The sequence below is a fragment of the Myotis nattereri genome (assembly GCF_964212035.1).
Source record: "Myotis nattereri genome assembly, chromosome: 2".
NCBI lineage: Eukaryota > Metazoa > Chordata > Mammalia > Chiroptera > Vespertilionidae > Myotis > Myotis nattereri.
The window spans coordinates 99469083-99490355 of NC_138076.1; the positions used below are offsets into that span (position 1 = coordinate 99469083).

Genomic DNA, 21273 nt, shown 5'->3' on the forward strand with positions numbered 1-21273 from the left:
GGCTGACCGGGATGAGTGGTGCTCCCACAGCCGTCTGATCCCCGCAGGCCATGCCCCCACCAGTGCATGAATCCCATGCACTCGGCCTCTAGTGAAAATATAAGAAAGTAGGAAGTAGAAGTGACAGAGCTGAAGAGTGCAATAATTGAACTGAAAAATATAATACAGAGGTTCAATAGCGCACTATATGAAGCATCAGAAAGGATCAGTGGAACTCACCCAATAGAGCAGCAAAAAGAAAAATGATTTTTTAAAAAGTGAAAATAGAGGAGAAACCAAGATGGCGGCATAGGTAAACACCTGAAATTGCTGCCTTGCACAACCATTTCAAAAATACAACTAAAAGAAAAAACGGACATCATCCAGAACCACAGGAAGGCTGGCTGAGTGGAAATTCTACAACTAGAAGGAAAGAGAAAAGCACACTGAGACTCAGAGGAGGTGCAGAAGTGAAGTGCAGAGGTACGGAGGCCCACGCGGAAAGGGCTAGCAACTGAAGACTTGGTTGTCTTTTTCAATTGGGAGAGACTCACAAGTTCCCAACTGCTCTGAACTCCAGTTCCGGGCGAGTCTCTGGGGACCAAGACTCATTCGGGGAGAAACTGGACTGTCTGGCATCGGGCGGAACTCGAAGGCGGCTTTCTCTCAGAGGTGCTTTCGGTGATTACTGGGACACTGAGATGCAGGGCCCCTTAGGGCAAAGCTAAGGATCAGCCATAGCTGCTGGCTACACCCTGTTGATTCCCTGAGACCCCGCCCCACCCAAGCTGTGAGCAGAGGCTTTTGCATATGAATTCCCTGGCCCTTTGCAATCTAAAATTACCTAACAAACTGCAGTTGGGTCAGAGAGACCCAGAACATCGAAAAGAAGGCCCAAGGCCCCACAGCAGCATGCATTGCTTCACAGCTGGGCCTCATCTGGGCACCTCCAAACCCCAAACAAAGAAGAGGAATCTGCAGATCTCTCTGTAGCTCCTGCTGGGTAGCCTCAGGCAGAGGTTAAATTAGCACCTCCTTAGAGATCCAAGAGCCAGTGTACCCAGTTGTCAGAGTAGGACCATCCAGATTACAATTCCTCAGATCCATAAGGGACACACTCAGGTGGCAGACTCAGAGAGCACCAAAACCCCACTGAAGCAAGTCTTGCCCCATAAGGGTGTCTCCAGTACTGAGGTTCTCCCACCATAGACACAGCTGAATCTCACAGCCAATTGGCCTGGAGGTCAATTCCTCCCACTGATACCAACAGCAATCAAGGCTTAACTACAACAAGACTGTGCACAAAGCCCACAAAGGGGTGCACCAAGAGTGTCCACCTCAGGTAATTGGAGAGGCTGAGCCACTGGGCCCTATAGGACACCTAGCACAGAAAACTACTCTATCAACACAGGGAAGCAGCCAAAATGCAGAGACAAAGAAACAGGTCACAAATGACAGAAATGGAAGAAAGCAAACTACTGGATATAGAGTTCAAAACCACACTTCTAAGGTTTTTCAAGAATTTTCTAGAAACCGCCAATAAGTTTAGTGAGACACTCGATAAATCTACTGAGACCCTTGAGGATATGAAAAAGGACCAACTAGAAAATAAGCATACACTGACTGAAATAAAGAATATTATAAGAGATCCAACAGCAGCCTAGAGGATCCCAAGAATCAAGTCAAAGATTTGAAATATGAAGGAGCAAAAAACACCCAACCAGAAAAACAAAAAGAAAAAAGAATACAAAAATATGAAGATAGTGTAAGGAGCCTCTGGGACAACTTCAAGCATACCAACATCTGAATTATGGGGGTGCAGAAGAAGAGAGAGAGCAAGATATTGAAAACCTATTTGAAGAAATAATGACTGAAAACTTCCACTACCTGGTGAAAGAAATAGACTTACAAGTCCAGGAAGCGCAGAGAACCCTAAACAAAAGGAATCCAAAGAGGATCACGCCAAGACACATCATAATTAAAATGCCAAGAGCAAAAGACAAAGAGAGAATCTTAAAAGCAGCAAGAGAAGAACAGTTAGTTGTCTACAAGGGAGTACCCATACGATTGTCAGCTGATTTCTCAACAGAAACTATGCAGGCCAGAAGGGAGTGGCAAGAAATATTCAAAGTGATGAATGCCAAGAACCTACAACCAAGAGTACTTTATCCAGCAAAGCTATCATTCAGAATTGAATGTCAGATAAAGAGCTTCACAGATAAGGAAAAGCTAAAGGAGTTCATCACCACCAAACCAGTATTGTATGAAATGCTGAAAGGTATTCTTTAAGAAGAGGAAGAAGAAGAAAAAGGTAAAGATAAAAGTTATGAACAACAAATACATATCTATCAACAAGTGAATCTAAAAATCAAGTGAATAAAAAATCTGATGAACAGAATAAACTGGTGAATATAATAGAATCAGGGGCATATAAACGGAGTGGTTGAGCAACCTTAGCATATAATTAGCATATTACGCTTTGATTGGTTGAATGGCCAACTGGACGCCCGGACACTTAGCATATTAGGCTTTTATTTTATAGGATGATATTTACATTATGCCATATTCTCTTCAGAAAGGAAGGGGAAATACCCAAAGTAGCTTAAGGGCTAGAATTATAAGGGAGGTGGGATTGAGAGGTCACATTTATTAGGATAGGATAAAGTGGTCTACAGATAAAGGGGCCATCCTAGAGAAAAGAGACAGAAATTAATGATGAGTAGAGAGAATAACTAATAGAGTGGTTCGGCTCTGTATTTTCTTATAAGAGGCTCGGTGCACAAAATTCCTGCACTGGTAAAGTCTCTAGGCCTGGCCTGTGATCAGGGCCATCTTCCCTGGCTGCTGTCAGCCGGCCCTGCCCACTGCCGCAACCCACCCATTTGCCATCTTGCACCCGAGGTGGGCCCGGCACAGGATATACTTCGAGACTATGTAGGAGACTGTGACCCCCCTGTTGGAGGCCCTTTCACAGGAGGTGCTTTTGTGTGAAATTTCTTTTAGGTAAGGGATGGGATATGGGCCCAATGTCCAAGAGAGTTCCAGAGGGCCAGTGGCACTATCAGGGTCATTCTAATCACACCTGAACCTTCACTGTGTCAGTTCATTGGAGGATTCTACTTTCAGGGTTTTTCATGAAAACCCATCCCACAAAAAGGTCCCTTTAGATTTCAGGTCGTATCACCGCTGAGGAGGATATGATCAGGTGCTTTAAGCACAGAACACGGACTTCTGAACAGGGTTAGAATTCAGCAGAATCAGGAGACAGGTTTCTCAATAACCCACCTAACGCCTGCTACCTTGCTGATGGCTTCTCCCTTCCCCTTAGGGAGCAGGTAGGGAGGAGTGAGGAGCAACTGTCTGCAGCTGTGGGCAGGCCTGTGTCTAGGCTGCAGGAAAGAATGCCAGCCAGCCAGGGGGAGGGACTGAGAGGTTGGCCATTCAGCCTGCTTGCCAGCCCCGCGCCCCACTGCCACTGGTCATCCTCTGTGTGTGGGGCGACCGGCTGAGCGGGGGCCTTGGCCTGGCGCCCACCCATGTCTGCCACCACCCACCTCCGGTTCCCCATTCCCCATCGGGCGATCAGAGCCTGCTGGCCAGGAAAAAGGACCAAGAGGTTGGCCAGCAGGCCCTGATCACCTGATTGGTCCTGTGGGCTGAGGGCAGCTCCTGCGTTGAGCATCTGCCCCCTGGTGGTCAGTGCGCGTCAAAGCAACCAGTCATTCCCCCATTCGGTCAATTTGCATACTACAGTTTTATTATAAGGACTAGTGGCCCAGTGCATGAAATTCATGCATGGGGAGGGGGTGTTCCCTCAGCCCAGCCTGCACCTTCTCCAATCCGGGACCCATTAGGGGATGTCCAACCGGCAGTCGGACATCCTCTTGTAATCTGGGACCACTGGCTCCTAACTGCTCACCTGTCTGCCTGCCTGATAGCCCCTAACCACTCTGCCTGCCAGCCTAATCACCTCTAACCGCCTATGTCTGCCTGCCTGATCGGCCCTAACCACCTCTGCCCACCTGCTTGATCACCCCTAATCACCTCTGCCTGCCTGCCTGATCCCCCTAACTGCTCTCCCTGCTGGTCTGATCCCTCTAACTTAGCTGTTCTCAACCTGTGGGTCACGACTCCTTTGGCAGTCGAACGACCCTTTCACAGGAGTCGCCTAAGACCATCCTTCATATCAGATATTTACATTACAATTCATAACAGTAGCAACATTACAGTTATGAAGTAGCAACAAAAAAAATTTTATGGTTGGGTCTCAATATGAGGAACTGTATTTAAAGGGACAGAAGGTTGAGAACCACTGCTAACTGCTCTCCCCTGCCGGCCTGATCCTCCTAACTGCTCTCCCCTGCCGGTCTGATCCCCCTAACTGCTCTCCCCTGCTGGCCTGATCACCCCTAAGTGCCTCTGCCTGGGCCCCACCACTGTGGCTTTGTCTGTGAGAACGTCCAGAAGGTTGTCCGAAAGATGTCCAGTCTAATTAGCATATTTTTATTAGTATAGATGATTATGGTAATGATGGTAGTGATAACAGTAAAATCCATAATGACAGCAACAAGTACAAAAACTTATAAGTTAAATATTACTTTATGGTAGATACTATTCATTAATTATGTTCTTTAATAATCACAACTATGTATGTACTGTTATACTCATTTTACAGAAAAAAGAATGAGGCTGAGAAAAGTTAAATGGCTCATCCTGCATCACAAATCATGAATAACTCTGGATTGGAAGTAAAACAATCTTAATTTCAAAGCCTAAGTTCTTAATCATTTATGGGGGTGGGCAAAAGCAGGTTTATAGTTCTGAGCATGCAAGTCAGTTTAGTCCTATATTGTTATTTATTATTTACTAGAGTCCCGGTGCACGAATTCATGCATGGGTCGGGTCAGGCCGGCTCACCCCAATCAGGTTTGGGGGAGTGGGGCAGTCAGGGGTGGGGCCAGCCAGGGGGAGGGACCTGGAGAAAACCCACTGAGCTGGAGGTGAACATGGGCCCCAGGCTTCCCAGGGAGGACGGACTCAGCAAGAAAACAGAAACCACCAGAAGGCTCTGCAAACAGGCCCTGAGCTCCCTTTGGCCAGGTAGACTCAGAACTGGTGTCTCTGTTTATTCATTAGACACAGCCCAGCACTCGCCTTTGTCTATTGGTCAAATACATTGCAACAAAAAACTGTTCCCCTTCTTCTCTTTGGGCCCTTATAACAAATACAGGCCAACTGGAAAACACGGACCCCAGTGGCAGAGGCAGGCCCCACAAACACCCGGAATTTTGGCCCAAGACAACTGGGTAGCAATCTCTATGGAAAAAAACACACTGTTTTAGAGTCTTAATTCTCCCCTAAAATGTGCCCAGCTGCTCTTCTTTAGCCGGCATAGACTGAACTAAGGAGCCAAAGACCAAGTTTCCTTTGAGGTGGGATCCACTGTGAGCCAGCTGTTGGGAATGCCCCTCACAGGCGACTGCCTTCCCTCCAAGCTCAGTGTGCTTTGACCCAGTCCATTTCTGGTGGTGCCAGGTCCTGGGCTGCTGGTTGGGCGGCAGGTGCACAGGGTTTTTCTCCACCGCCTTCCTAGCTTCCTGAGCAGTACCCTCTGGCTCAGCACGCCAGGTGACTATTGATAAAGCTGGGACTTGGAGAGAAAAGGAGCTGGCCTGCCCCAAGAGGAACCTGCAAGTGGCCTGGCCATACCCCCCACCCCCCTTCTCAGTCTCACTTGCGTGTATCGAGCCAAAGCCCACTGCCTGAGACTGGAGCCATGTAGGGAGGATAACAGCGGGGAGAGGGGTGCCCTGACCTGCCAGCCTTGGTGACGATCATCTCGGTGCCCAGTTTATTGAACTCATCCCACAGAGCCTTCATGTCAAGCTGCACGCTCATGCTGGCCACCTTAGCATTCTTCTTTACTGGCACCTTGGTGGTGGCCACACAGCTGGCCCCGGGCCCACAGGCTCCGCAGCAGCGCTGGTGGCGGCCCCTGAAGCTGGTGCGTCATAGCAACCGGCTGTTCCGGTCATCCTGCTGTAATGGTCGCTGGGCTTTTATTATATAGACTAGAGGCCCGGTGCACAAAAATTTGTGCACTCGGGGTGAGGGTCCCTACGCCCGGCCTGTGCCCTCTCACAGTCTGGGACCCCTCAGGGGATGACCACCTGCTGGCTTAGGCCCGCTCCCCGGGGGATTGGGCCTAAGCTGGCAGTCAAACATTCCTCTGGCAGCCTGGGAGCCCTCAGGGAATGCCCACTTGCCAGCAGGGAGCAGGCCTAAGCTGCAGTCGGACATGCTTAGCGCTGCTGAGGAGGTGGGAGAGGCTCCCACCACCACTGCTGTACTGGCAGCCATCAGCCTGGCTTGTGGCTGAGCAGAGCTCCTCCTGTGGGAGCGCAATGACCACCAGGGGGTAGCTCCTGCATTGAGCGTCTGCCCCCTGGTGGTCAGTGTGTGTCATAGTGACCAGTCATTCCCAGTTGTTCTGCTGTTAGGGTCAATTTGCATATTACCCTTTTATTATATAGGATAGAGGCCTGGTGCATGGGTGGGAGCCGGCTGGTTTGCCCTGAAGGGTGTCCTGGATCAGGGTGGGGGTCCTGCTGGGGTGCCTGGCCAGCCTGGGTGAGGGGCTGAGGGCCATTTTCAGACTGACTACACCCCTTTCAGGATGGAGGTCCCCACTGGAGTGCCTGGCCAGCCTGGGTGAGGGGCTGAGGGCTGTTTTCAGGCTTTTCACAGCCCCTTCAGGGTGGGGGTCCTGCTGGGATGCCTGGCTAGTCTGAGTGAGGGGCTGATGGCTGTTTGCAGGCTGGCCACAGCTCCTTCAGGGTGGTGGTCCCCCCTGGGGTGCCTGGCCATTCTGGGTGAGGGGCTGATGGCTGTTTGCAGGCTGGCTATGGCCCCCAGCCTCCCAAGCTCCCAGTGGAGGCTGGCTGGAATCTGGTATCTATGGTTTATTTATCTTCTATAATTGAAACTTTGTTGCCTTCAGCAGAGGCCAGAGCCAGCCAGGGCAGGCGGGAAGATTGGCTTCCTCCATCTCCGGGGCAACCAAGCCTCCTGCTTGCTCTAGCTCCATGGCCTCCGGCCGCCATCTTGGTTGGGTTAATTTGCATATAGTTGCTCTGATTGGCTGGTGGACATGGCTTGGGGCGTAGCGAAGGTATGGTCAATTTGCATGTTTCTCTTTTCTTAGATTAGATTATGGGCCTGGTGCATGAAATTCATCTATGGGGGGCAGTCCTCCTAGCCCAGCCTGCACCCTCTCCAATCCAGGACCCCTCCGGGGATGTCTGACTGCTGGTTTAGGCCCAATAAACCAGCAGTCGGACATCCCTCTCGCAATCCAGGACTACTGGCTCCTAACTGCTCACCTGCCTGCTTGCCTGATCACCCCTAACTGCCTCTGCCTGCTGGCCTGATTGCCCCTAACTGCCCCCCCTCTGGCCTGATTGCCCCTAATTGCCCCTCCTGCTGGCCTGGTTTCCCCTTACTGCCCCCTTCTGCTGGTATGGTCGTCCCCAACTATCCCCCTCAGCCGGACTGGTCGCTTCTAACTGCCTCCCCTCACCAGCCTGGTCACCCCCTACTGCTCCCCCTGCCGGCCTCGTCACTTCGCACAACCTGCTGTTCAGTCATTTGGTCGTCCCTCACTAATACCCCTGCTGTCCTCGTCGCCCCGCTGAGCCTGCTGTTCAGTCCTTTGGTCGTCCCTCACTAATCCCACTGCTGGCTTGGTTGCCCCACGCAGCCTGCTGTTGAGTCGTTTGATCATCCCTCACTAACCCCCCTGCTGGCCTGGTTGCCCCACACAGCCTGCTGTTTGGTTGTCCATCCGGTTGTTTCGGTCATGACAGCCCCTGTCTTTCTATATATTAGGATTATATTTATTTGTATTACAACTGTAAACCTACTTTTTCCCACTCAATATAAAATATAATGTGTGATTTATCTAATTGATACTAACAATGTTATACCACATTTGGTTGTTTCTATTTCTCTGCAATTCAAGAAAAGTTTTATACATCTATGTTGGCATTTCATTATTTAGTGTTATTGGCTGCCTCCATTACATTAGAGAAATGTATGATTTTTTTTTCTTTGGGAAGAGAAAAAGAGTACAAATAAGCTAAGGCAAGGGAAGAACAAAACATGTTTATGTGAATATTTTATTTTAATACTCACCAGAGGATATTTTTTCATTGATTTTTAAAATTATTTATTTATTTATTTATTCATTCATTCATTCATTCATTTATTTATTTATTTATTTTTAGAGAGAGTGGAAGGGGAGGTGGAGAGACAGGGAAACATCAATGTGAGAGAGACACATCAATTGGTTGCCTCCCACATGAGCCGCAACTGAGGTACATGCCCTTGACCAGAATCGAACCTGGGACCCTTCAGTCCACAGGCTGACGCTCTATCTACTGAGCCCTGAGCCAAACTGGCTAGGGCTATGTGAATATTTTATAATTTCTATTTGACAGAAATGTACAAATTGGAACTGTTCTAAAATTTGGAGCTGAAACATCACTTAGATGCAGGACTTGTGAAAGAGTAGAGAAAGAACCTCAAAAAACTATTCCTCCATAAAAGCAATGAGAACATTGGCAAAAATTGTCAGAATCACTTTGCAGTTCTCTGGAAAGTAATCAGAAGTTTGAAACAATACAATGGTTGTTAAATCAATGAAAACTGCAGGGTTTTTTTTTTTTTTTTTATGAGAATAGTGAACTTTGTGGAGACTTAACTTGCCCTCTTGCCATCCAGCTCTGCATTAACCTTGAAAACCAGCAGCCAGTCAACCATGGCAGTGGTGAAAACCAGCAGCCTACTAGCTACTGGAAGGAGGCCAACTAGGTTTGCAGGTTTTAGAAAGTCCCATTTTGGGGCATTGTTTGGCAGCTCCCTCTGGTAATGTTCCATTATTATTTTATCTGATCTGTGCTTGTTTGGTGAGTAAAGCCCTATTTCTAAGGTATTTGTCAAAATAATTATTAGAAACTTTTTTTTTTTCATAACATTGCAACTGCCTGAGGTGGCAATACTAGCCATGGCAAACAAGAGCCTTACCCAAAAACTTAAAAGGAAGATCTGAGAATAAGATGTTCATATTCTTGAGGCTTTACTCAGAGGTCCAGGAAAGACCTGAGAAGGCCCCAATCATATATCTCTGGATAATCTATAGGCCCTGTGCATGCAGGAAGTAAAGGGCAAGGGAGAGTTGTAAACATGGTAAGTGTTGAAAATATGCTCCAATGTATACATAGGATCTCTGGCAGTGAGTACAAGTTTTTTGTTGTTGTTTTTTTGTTTGTTTGTTTATTTTGTTTTTTGCAGATGTAGTCCTTTATTGAATCTTGGCCGCCACAAAGACAGACAGAAAGCTCAGGGATATTTTTCTTTCACATCCCAGAAGTTTTACTGGTTCAAGATACTGAAGGCAATCTCTGTCCAGTTATTAGCTGATGACTGAGTGAAGGCTTCAGTGGCTACAGGTGTCAAAGAATATAGATTTTACAGAATTAGTTCAGGAGAGTCAATAAACAGAGACACAATGAACCCCACTGGAGGGGGTCTGATTTCCAGGATTGGCACATCATATGTTTTAAATGTCTAATTTTCAACAAAAAATTATGAAATATGCAAAGAAACAGGCTAACACACAGGGCGAAAAAAAGAACAGTCAATAGAAAGTGCCCCTGAGGATGCCCTGATGTTGAACTTTAGACAGTTACTTTAAACCAGCTATTACACATGTGCTCAAGTAATTAAAGGAAATATTTTCTGAAGAATTAAAAGTATGAATATGATGTCTAACCAAAGAGAATATCAATAAATAAATATTACAGAAAAAAAAGTAGAAATTCAGGACATGAAAATTTAATAACTAAAATATAAAATTCACTAGAGGGGCTCCACAGAATGTTTGACTTGGCAGAAGAAAGAATCAGCATACTTTAAGAAAGGTCCATTGCACTTATCATACTCTGAGGTACAGAATGAAAAAAAAAATTGAAGAAAAGTGAAGAGAGCCTCAGAGACCTATGAGATACCATCAAGTGAAGCAACATATGCATATGGGAGTTAGAGAAGAGAAGATAGAAAGAGAAAGGGCAGAAATAATATTTGATGAAATATTTGTCTGAATTTGATGAAAATGATTACTAGCAATCCAAAGAGCTCCATGCTTTCCATTGAACTCAAAACTCCCAAACAGATCTACACATCATAGTCAAAGCATCAATTGAAAGTATCTTTTTGCCTCTTAATGGTTTCTTCTAAATTATAATTTGTCTATTTTGGACATTTTTTTTTGGTAATAATGTTGAGTTCCTGAAGTACTTTTTATACACTTAGCAAACAGAAAATTTGATTCATACACACACACACACACACACACACACACACACACACACACACACACACTGAGTGGCCAGATTATTATGACCACCTGACGTTTGTAGGCAAATTAGCTATAATTTCACACTGAAGTTGCTAGAGGGCCAGACCATTATAAATAGGGAAGCAGGTTGTTTACCATGACAGTAGAAGTGATTTTTTTTTTCTGGAGATTTGGGTAAACAACGCGATTTAACAGACTTTGAACGTGGGATATATATTATTATGAGTGCCCAGGTCATTATGACCCCCTCATCCATACTTTGTTGGGCCACCTTTTGCCTTCTATACTGCGGCGATTCTTGGCATTGACTCCACGAGATGTTGAAAGGTGATGTGAGGAATCTGACACCATGGCTGATGAATAGCACTGTCCAGTTCTGTGAGTTTTGATGGTTGTGGAACCAGCTGCCTGATGGCTCTTTTAACTTTGTCCCACAAATGCTCAATTGGATTGAGATCTGTTGATTGTGGGGGCCACCTAAGCAAGGTAAAGTCTCCCTTATGTTCTTGAAAGCACTCCTGCACAATACAAGCACCGTGGCATGGTGCATTGTCCTGTCGGAAAAAGCCATCTCCATTGGGATACGCCATCAACATGATAAGATGAACTTGATCAGCAATGATACTTAGGTATGTTGTGCTATTCAGACGTTGCTTCACACGAATTAAAGGGCCCAAATCATGCCAGGAAAACATGCCCCAAACCATAACACTTCCCCTACCAGCTTGAAGGGTTGTACTCATGCATGTGGGGTGCATGCTTTCATGCTGTTTCTGCCAAATTCCCACTCTGCCATCTGCATGATGCAACAGGAAACATGATTCATCGGACCACATGACTTTTTTCCAATGCTCGACTGTCCAATCCTTGTGTTCCTGTGTGGATTGGAGACGTTTTATCTTGGTAACTGCAGACAGCAAAGGTGTTTGAACAGGCTTTCGGCTTCCACATCCCATACGATGCAGTGTACGGCTAATTTGCCTAAAAATGTCAGGTGGTCATAATAATCTGGCCACTCAATATATATATATATCCCGTGTTCAAAGGCTGTTAAGTCATGTTGTTTACCCATATCTTCAAAAAAATCACTTCTACTGTCATGGTAAACAACCTGCTTCCCTATTTATAATGGTCTGGCCCTCTAGCAACTTCAACGCAAAATTATAGCTAATTTGCCTACAATCGTCAGGTGGTGACAATAATCTGGCCACTCAGTGTATATATATCTCCTATATAATAAAAGTCTAATATGCAAATAGACTGAATGGTAGAACTACCAGCAGAACGACCGGTCACTATGATGTGTGGTCACTATGATGTGCACTGACCACCAGGGGGCAGATGCTCAATGCTGGAGCTGCCTCCAGCCCACAGGCCCCAATCCAGCCAAGGTGGGTGCCAGCGGGGACCCTGATCACCCCGCTGGTCGCCCTGCAGAGGGAGGCGACTGGCGGCAGCAGCACGGGGCAGGGCCGGTGAGCGGGCGGCACCAAGCTGGCCAATGCGGGTGCCAGCGGGGAACCCCCAATAGCCCCACCAGTCGCCCCACAGAGGGAGGCGAGCGGTGGTGCTGGGTGGGGCTGGCGAGCAGGTGGCACCAGGCCAGCCAAGTTGGGTGCCACCGGTGACCCCCCGATCGCACTGTTGGTTGCCCCCACAGAGGGAGGCGACTGGCAATGGGGGGGTGGAGCCTCCAAGTAGGTGGTGCCAGGCTTGCCAAGGCAAGTGTGAGCAGGAGGCCCCGATCACCCGGCCAGTTGCCCCACAGGTGGGCCCTGATTGCTGGCCAGGCCTAGGGACCCTACCTGTGCATGATTTCGTGCACTGGGCTTCTAGTATATATATATATATATATATATATATATATATATATATATATATATATATATAATTGCAAATAATTACTCAATGCTTATTGCATTCTTTTGTTATATAAAATGAACTCTAATGATTTTTAAAATTTTATGTTTTTTCTTTGGAATTCTGGTTAATTTTTATGTAACTTGCTATTGTTTGGATTTCATATAAAGAAAATATACATGTTTGTTATATACAGATATTAATGTTTTATTTTAAATCACTCTAATGTGATTTAGTTTCTTTAGTATTACTATTTAAAGATGAAATAGTTGCCGAAACCGGTTTGGCTCAGTGGATAGAGCGTCGGCCTGCGGACTGAAAGGTCCCAGGTTCGATTGTGGTCAAGGGCATGTACCTGGGTTGCAGGCACATCCCCAGTGGGAGATGTGCAGGAGGCAGCTGATCAATGTTTCTCTCTCATCGATGTTTCTAACTTTCTATCTCTCTCCCTTCCTCTCTGTGAAAAATCAATAAAATATATTTTAAAAAAATAAAATAAAGATGAAATAGTTAATCTTAACATAATATTTAGTAACAAGGAGCTGAATGTTTCTGTTCATGTTATTCCTTATTGAATTTGGAAAATACCAATATGAATAGCTTAATAGGTAAGATACATTGAAACACTTTATAAGTCACTGTAAAACAAGATATTTGGAGGAAGAAATATTATAAATGTGATCTCTATGTAGAAATCATGTTATTTGCTGGACTTAACCCCATAATTTTCCCAAAGTTTATTAGATCAACTCAATTAGACTCAATGAAACACAGTAAAAAAAAAAAAAAAAAGCCATCTGGCTTCCAACTGTCTGTTTCCTAGGAGGTTAAGATCACTTAGGCTAGTAATGTTTCTGCATTATTGTTATACTAGAAGCCCATAAATTTGTGCATGGGTGGGGTCATTCGGCCTGTGATGGGGCCAATCGGGGCCATCTTGCCCAGTCTCAATTGGGGCCAATAGGGGCTGGCCAACTGTGGAAGGACTGCAGGAGGTTGGCCGGCCAGAGAGGGGCTGCGGGAGTGCTCCAGGGCGTGTCCAGCCCTCTCATCCAGTGCTGATCGACCAGACCCCAGCACCTAACCTACTAGTTGGAGTGTCTGCCCCCTGGTGGTCAGTGCATATCATAGCAACTGGTCAAGCGGTCGACCAAACGTTTGACCAATCATTGGGACACTTAGCATATTAAGCTTTTATTATATAGGATAAACTGATGAGAGTGTCACAATAAAACATGTAAGTTGTCTAAGATGACGTTTATGCTATCAACTGAGAGCATGTTCTGTAAAAGATGTTAACATACATAATGGGAAATTAATATTTTGACTATGATTTATTTTTTAAAAGAATTACTATTATAAAAATTTCCATTGGTGTTAATTTTTGTTTCTATGTAACATGATCACAGGGTATGCTTTACAAAACATATTTATTTGAATAGAATTTTTGTTGAAATATTAAATTTACTGCTTGCTTCATTTTTGAAATATTTTTTCAAGTCACAGTAAAAATAAAACAGGTTTTTATTACCATGTAAATATTTATTTTATTTTTTAAAATATATTTTTATTGGTTGTTTTTTTTTAGAGAGAGAGGAAAGGAAAAGGAAAGAGAGATAGAAACATCCCTGAGAGAGAACATCAATTGGCTGCCTCCTGCATGCCACTCATCAGGGATCAAACCCACAACTCAGGCATGTGCCCAGACCAGCAATCAAATCAGCAACACTGAGCCACACCTACTGGGCTGTATAAATATTTTGATGATTCATTTGAAAGTTTTATAATGTTAAAAAAAGAAAGTTCTATAATGTTAATTTTGATAAACTTTTCATTGTGCTTTTTTGGAGTTTTAAGTATCTAGTTAATAAGTTTTTTAAAAATGTGTGTTTATTGATTTTTAGCTAAAGAGGAAAGGAGAGGGAGAAAGAAACATCTATGAGAGTGAAACATCGATTGGGTGCCTCCTGCATGCCCCTTACTGGGGATCGAGCCAGCAACCCTGGCGTGTGCCTGTCCTGGAATTGAACCGGTGACCTCTTGTTGCATGGGATGATGCTCAATTCCACTGTGCAACACTGACCAGGCATGAGTTATAGATTTTAATTTTCCATTGAAAGTCACTTGAATAGAAAAGCAAACAATGATATTTGATAGATAAATATTTTTATATGGCCCCTGTAGATACCAAATTAAAAATTTTATTTCCTTTGATATTTTGTTTGCTGGCAAAATGCTTATACTTCATACTAATAAAACTCGAAACATTTACAATTTTCCCGTACCTCTTGAAGTAAAATACACCGTAAATAAAGATATTGAGACATCACATTAGGGTAAATGTAGGCCAAATCTATAAATCGGTTACATTCAGACTAAGTGGTAGACTTGATTATACACCTTTTGATAATTAGACTCTGTAGGAAAAGTTGGCCCATGCTAATAACCATGATACTGATCTTTTCTTGATGTTAGTGTTCTTATTTTGTTTCTGCATTTACATTCTCAGTCCTATTGTCACAGAAATATTAATACTACTATTTAGTTCTTTTTGCTTTCTCTCCAAAAATGTATTATCTGTAGGGGCACATGTACTAAATAAATTGAGTAATATCACTGATAGTGGAAAAACTGTCTTCAACATCTTCTCATTTTGTATTTCTAAGGTTATTGTGAAACTTCCAAAGTTTTTATTAGCACCTCAGTTTAAATGTTCCCAAAATATATGTCTATACTTATCTTGACCTGCAGATACATATCTCAGAGATTCTGAAGACTTAATTGATTCAAAATCTAATTCATTATTTTTCTAACAAATACACTCCTCCTTTGCTTTCTTCCTCAATTAGTGGCAGAGCATTATGCTTCTTTTTCATTAAGCTATTCCATAAACATCTCGATTCTTTCCCTTCCTATTTATTCCTAATGGTATTCTGTCTTAATCTTCTTTTATAAGGTTTTATAAAAAAAATCAAAACTGTTATCTTTATCTCTTAACTTTTTCTTTCTGTAGTGCTTTGCCAGTAGTAATACCGAAATCATTTGTCATCTCAAAACTTTTGTGAAGTTACTTTAATTCTTAGTCTTGGGATCATCAAAGAATAGGTCTACCCTGATCTTCATATTGGTCACCCACTTTTTAAATATTAGTATCATGTTACACTAATAAATATTTTATTTCAATTTTAAAATCAAACAAACATGCAAAACTAAAACCTACTTAATAAATATGAGGAAGAACATAATATAACACTGAACTGTGAGAGATGATTATTTTAATGAATTTAATGAGATATTATATATTAGGAATATTAAATAATATGAAGACATTATTTCTAGCTAACTAACATTTACTAAGAATCTAAGGAGGAATTGCAAATAATTTTCCTGCAGTATCTTATTTTCTTCTTCATCATGACTTTATAAAATTAAGATCTGTTATTATCTCCATCATATTCTAGATTATATAAACTTTTTAAGGTCATCATTTACAATTTTATAACTATTTGTGTGTATATGTTGACTATGGTTTCATTTTTTTTAATTTTTATTTTTGAAAGTGTTACATAAGTCCCTATTTATTATATGGAAAAGTTTATTATATTAACCTTTGTATAATGAGATTTAATATAAATTTAATAGTTTAAAGATATTTTTCTTTTTATCTATTTTAATTGGTAATGTTATATGTGTATTTCATACCTATATTTTTCTAATTAAGTTTTCATAAATTGAAGTTTATATTTATTCACAAGAAATAAGTATTCTAAAATAATTATTCTTGAAGAAAGGCACATGTAGGCTAAATTTTTGAGGAGCATTATTTTCTGATTAAACTATTATTTTTAACTAATCATTTGACATGATTTTTGCAATTAACTCCTTAGAATTTTATGTATTTTGTTCTTGGAACTTTAAAATATCTTCAGCTAGTTTAAATGTTTTAATTAGACATTGATTATTGAAGTACCATAAAAGTTATAAAAATGAAATTTTTAAGGACAATATTAGAGAAGTATAAAAAATATCTTCAATATTTTTTGCTAACAATAAAATGATAAAAGAGGAACTTCATATAATAATTATTTATGAGCTGTTATGAAAAATTGTATGGGAACTTTGTTCCCTATTCTTAGAGACATCTGTTTTGAAATGCCAAATGACTTATAATAGAAACAGGGTTCTGTTGATGGTTGCTAAACAAATACAGGTATATATGGATATGTTTTAATCCAGTTGTCCTGCACATCCAGATAGCAGACTTTTTGTTTATTACAGGTTTTATTTTCTCTAATATGTGAAACTATTTTATTATTATTACTGGGTTTCCAAATACTGAGTTTATTGAAAGCATTTCCTTTCATTACAGAAACACCTGCTGCATTTCCAGACACTATAAAGGAAAAAGAAACACCAACCCCTGGTGAAGATATTCAGCTAGAAAGTTCCATTCCTCATACAGATTCAGGAATTGGAGAGGAGCATGTGGTTAGCATCTTGAATGGGGCAGAATTAGAGCCTAGCGCAGGCCCTGATGCCATGAGTGAACTGTTATCCACTTTGTCCTCTGAAGTGAAAAAATCACAAGAAAGCTTAACTGAGAATCCTAGTGAAATTTTGAAGCCTGCACCATCCATATCTAGCATTAGTCAAACCAAAGGCATCAATGTCAAGGAAATATTGAAAAGCCTTGTCGCTGCTCCAGTTGAAATTGCAGAATGTGGCCCTGATCCTATTCCATACCCAGATCCAGCATTGAAAAGAGAAGCGCAAGCTATTCTTCCTATGCAGTTTCATTCCTTTGACAGGTAGGTACTGAACTAATTACTTACAGTGCTGTACACATGGAAGGAAAATTTGAATCTGTTAATTTAAAAATATTAGGGGGTCTTGAAAACATTAGATTTATTAATATAGATTCTTACTACAAATGATATCTGAGTGACAGACCAACTTGATTAATCTCATAGTATGGCATTTTAATAATATATCTCTAAAAAAGGGGTTTCAATATGATATGGAGGATATCACATTGAATTAGAAATAGAGAAACTCAGATTCTGATCATAATCAACCATCGAGTGACTACACTGCACTGGGGAAGTCATTTTATCTTTTTGGACTTAATTTGTTAATGGATATAAATGGGGAAGACCAGATTTTGTCAAGGTCTACTCTGGCTCTAAAATTCCATTACATTATTAATGAAAACTATAATAATTGTTGTATATTAAGCAGCCTGCCTTAAGTAATATTTAAATTTGAGTTTTAAATGCAGATATATGGAAAAAAATTTTAAATGTGTGATCATCTTCCTCATGGAATTTACATTATCCATGTAAAAGCCATATTTTGAAGCAAGTATTAGAAAGTAAGTATTGTTGTAAGACATTTGAAAGTAAATATTGCTGAAAGGTATTTTAGGGTTATAAATGATTTATAACATGGCCCCATTTATCTGTTTATATTCAGATATTAATTGTACAAGGAACTTTTAGTTGAGAACCAAGAATTTTGTTTTCTGTTTCGTTATACTTGCCACAGAAGAATAAAATATTTTAGAGCCAAAGAATGTGTGCATATAATACATCCTACTATTTAAAAAACATGTGCAGCATTAGAAAATTACTTTAGGATAATCATTAATTCTAACAATATTACTTAACTTTGATACTGGGATTGATACATATTTCAAATTATGCTTGCATACTTTTTTTTGACTTTCTGAATGTTCAAAACACATTTTCCTACAAAAAAAAAGTATGTGTGTGAAGTGATTGGCAAGCAACTCTTTTTTATAAAGAATCAAGTTAGGAAATAAAATGTTTCTTAAACTATAATGTCAAAATAAATATATAGTCAAAATATAATATCTAAAATAGTCAAACTGCCTTGTATAAATTATAGACAGTAATTTATTTAAGGGTGAGGATTATCTTCTTTTATATAGGAATATAATTTAAACTTTGCCCATACACATTTTAACCAGTGTCCTACAGATTATTCTTGAAAATCTATTGTGAAAATATAAATGGCATTGGTCATTGTTAGTATATAAAGATGAACTTAATCTTTTGTCCTTTAGGTACTTAGAGGAGATAAAAATGCTTGCAAATAATTTCCATATAAGATAAAATGTGTTAAGTGTCAAAAATTTTAAAAAGTAAAAGAAAGAGAGGTCTATAAATATAGACCAATATTTCTTTTAAAAATAGTTTGTTAATATTTGGAGGTTCATTCTTGTGGTTTCTTGGATGTTCCTATGCCATTTCATGTTGTTGTCCTCTATCTCACTTATTTGGTTTATGGTCCTGGGATGTCTGCGTATGTATGTTTATGAGTGCATATCAATATGCATGTAAGTATGTTTAATTATATAGTTTTATAAATAAATGTTATGACAATTTAAGGTAATGAAAGTTTGTGTTCAATTTAATTTTAAGTTACATATTTAAATTTTGTTAAAATACAAAACAATAGTACAGAGAATTATGGTAATTTGCATAAGAGAATCTAGTGAAATAAAGAGTAAGTAACACATTTTTTGTGTAAGTTTGGATTATTGTTAGAACAGGGTTTTTTCCCCCAATAAATCTTAACAAAGCAATCACCTGAGTGCCAATAATCTTAGCTATTCAAAATTTATTATATTTTGAGAATATTGCTTTTAAAAAATAGAACCCTTTGATTTGTTCTTGGTAGCTTTTATGTAAAATGCAATGGGAGCAGAATCATAATTCTAAGTAGAAATGAAATTGAGGTGCACAAAGCGTATTTTTAATTCTTTTTAGGAAAAGGGTCTCCAGTGTAGTTAATATATGCAATAGTTCAAGTACTATCAAATGTAAATGATGAGGTGATATTGATGAAAGGAGGGATTGAGGTCTCAGGGGGCGAGATGAAGGATTGAACAGAAGCGGCCTCGCACTGCCTGTAACTCAAGTCTGTCGTCTTCACTGCTCAAAGCTATAATGGGAGGTGGCAGTCTGAAATGAGTTGCCACGGCAAAGAGTATTATTTTTGAAATGCTTTCACACAAATCACTAGGCCCTGCATACAACTTAGTTTCATGCTTTAATGTCATCAGGAGGCACAAATTGGTGTGTCTAATTGTTTGCCACCTGCCAGGCAAAATGAGCTGCCAGCCAGCCAGAAGGGTTTGATTGTCTGTCAGCCATTCAATAGATTGAGAGTGACAACATCAAAAATTTAACTTCAAACTCTGTAGCTTTGAGCAGCTTTTCAGAGATATCATACTCACAAATACTTCTGGACAACTGCATTTTTCAATTATATTTCCAAAATATAGCTACCATTTGCTTTATCTATCTTAAATAGCTATAATTACATGATGAAGTATGTAAACACATTTCTGAAGCACTAAAGTCTGAAACCCAAGTTATGACATATCTTTAACATCAGATTGAATTTTTGAAAATAAGATCCAAGATGATAGGCTTTCAAAGCAAAGTCCTAATGACTACCAGTTTCAAACACAGAATTAACATCTTACTGTACCAATCATGTATTTATGAAATTATCTTTAGTTTAAAAATAGCTATAAACTCAATTATTCATTTACTTATAACTAAATAATACCTAATAATATTGTAAGGCCCCTGTGGAATTCACTTAGGATTTCACTATTGTTAGCCAGTAGCTTATTTGTTCTATTGCAAACATGTATTCTTTGCATTTATTCCAGATTATAAATTTTGAAATAGCTTCCTGAAACAACAAATGTGATTTGAATAGTGTTAACTTAGGTTGTGCCTAGGATGTTTCTCATCACTTAGTCATGGATGGAGCATTGATGAATTTCAGTGTTTTGAAGTTTATTTTTATTTTTTGAAGTTCATTTTCATTAGGGAAACTGCATTTTCAAGTTTTAGAAACATTTAGACCCAACTAAAATAACACTTTATTCTTTAATTTTAAATATTTCACCAGATTTTATTATAAAATATAGAAATATTCGTACCAGCATGTATGAAAAAGCTTTCTTTTCCTTTCATTTCCTACCATCATCATCTGTGCCAATTTAGGTATGTCTTTTATTACACTGAGTGGCCCTAACAAATATATATTTATGAATTATAAACCACTGAAAATGCTAGAGATACTCTAGTATTGTTGTATAGTGAGAAAACACTATATGCAATTTTAAAACTATATCAGCTTTTCTAATGTCTTATTTCATACTGTGAAGTAAAGGGAAATATTTACTATGCTTGTTTTTAACAGAAGTACTTAATAATCTCACCATAGAACTCATAAATCAAGTTGTAAAGTTTCCCCAGATACTATCTGTTTTGATAGATTTCTATGTAAGTCTATACTTTATAAAATGTACTAGCTGACATATCCTATCTAATAAAAGAGAAACATGGTAATTGGTGTACAACTGCTACCCTTCTCATTGGCTAATCAGCGAGATATGCAAATTAACTGTCAGCCAAGATGGCGGCCGGCAGCCAGGCAGCTTGACACTAACATGAGGCTTGCTTGCTTCAGTGACGGAGGACTCCAACATTCCCCGCCTGCTGCTGCAGGCCTCTGAGCCTGCAGTTTCAAACATTGTAACAAATATAGACACTAAACAAAACCCCAGAAACCAGCTTTCAGCCTGCTGGGATCTCAGAGCTGGAGTTGAAACAGAGTTTCGACGATAGAACCAAAACAAACCAGATACCTGCTTTCAGGAGCGGAGGCCTAAGAGCTGGAGCCTCAGAGCTAAAGCTGGCCCAGAATAAAAAGAAAAAAAGGAGCAGTTGGGAGCTTCAGTCCCAGCCTGAAAACAGCCCTCAGCCCCTCACCCAGTCTGGCCAGGCTCCCCAGTGGAGACCCCCACCCTGAAGGGTGTTTGACCAGCTGCAAACAGCCATCATGCCCTCATCCAGGCTGGCCAGGCACCCCAGTGGGGACCCCCACCCTGATCCAGGACACCCTTCAGGGCAAACCAGCCAGCCCCCACCCATGCACCAGGCCTCTCTTCTATATAGTAAAAGAGTAATATG

The 21273-nt window shown here is 40.9% G+C and overlaps 1 protein-coding gene across 1 annotated transcript in view; it reads left to right on the top strand.

Moving 5' to 3' along the window:
• NBEA (neurobeachin) overlaps positions 1–21273 on the top strand; it is a gene marked incomplete at its 5' end in the record, with an annotated part of 948936 nt that overhangs the window by 289168 nt on the left and 638495 nt on the right. The window contains one exon of the mRNA XM_081083035.1: positions 16626–17064. Within this exon, the coding sequence (XP_080939161.1) occupies positions 16626–17064 (439 nt within the window). The remainder of the gene's footprint in view (positions 1–16625; positions 17065–21273) is intronic.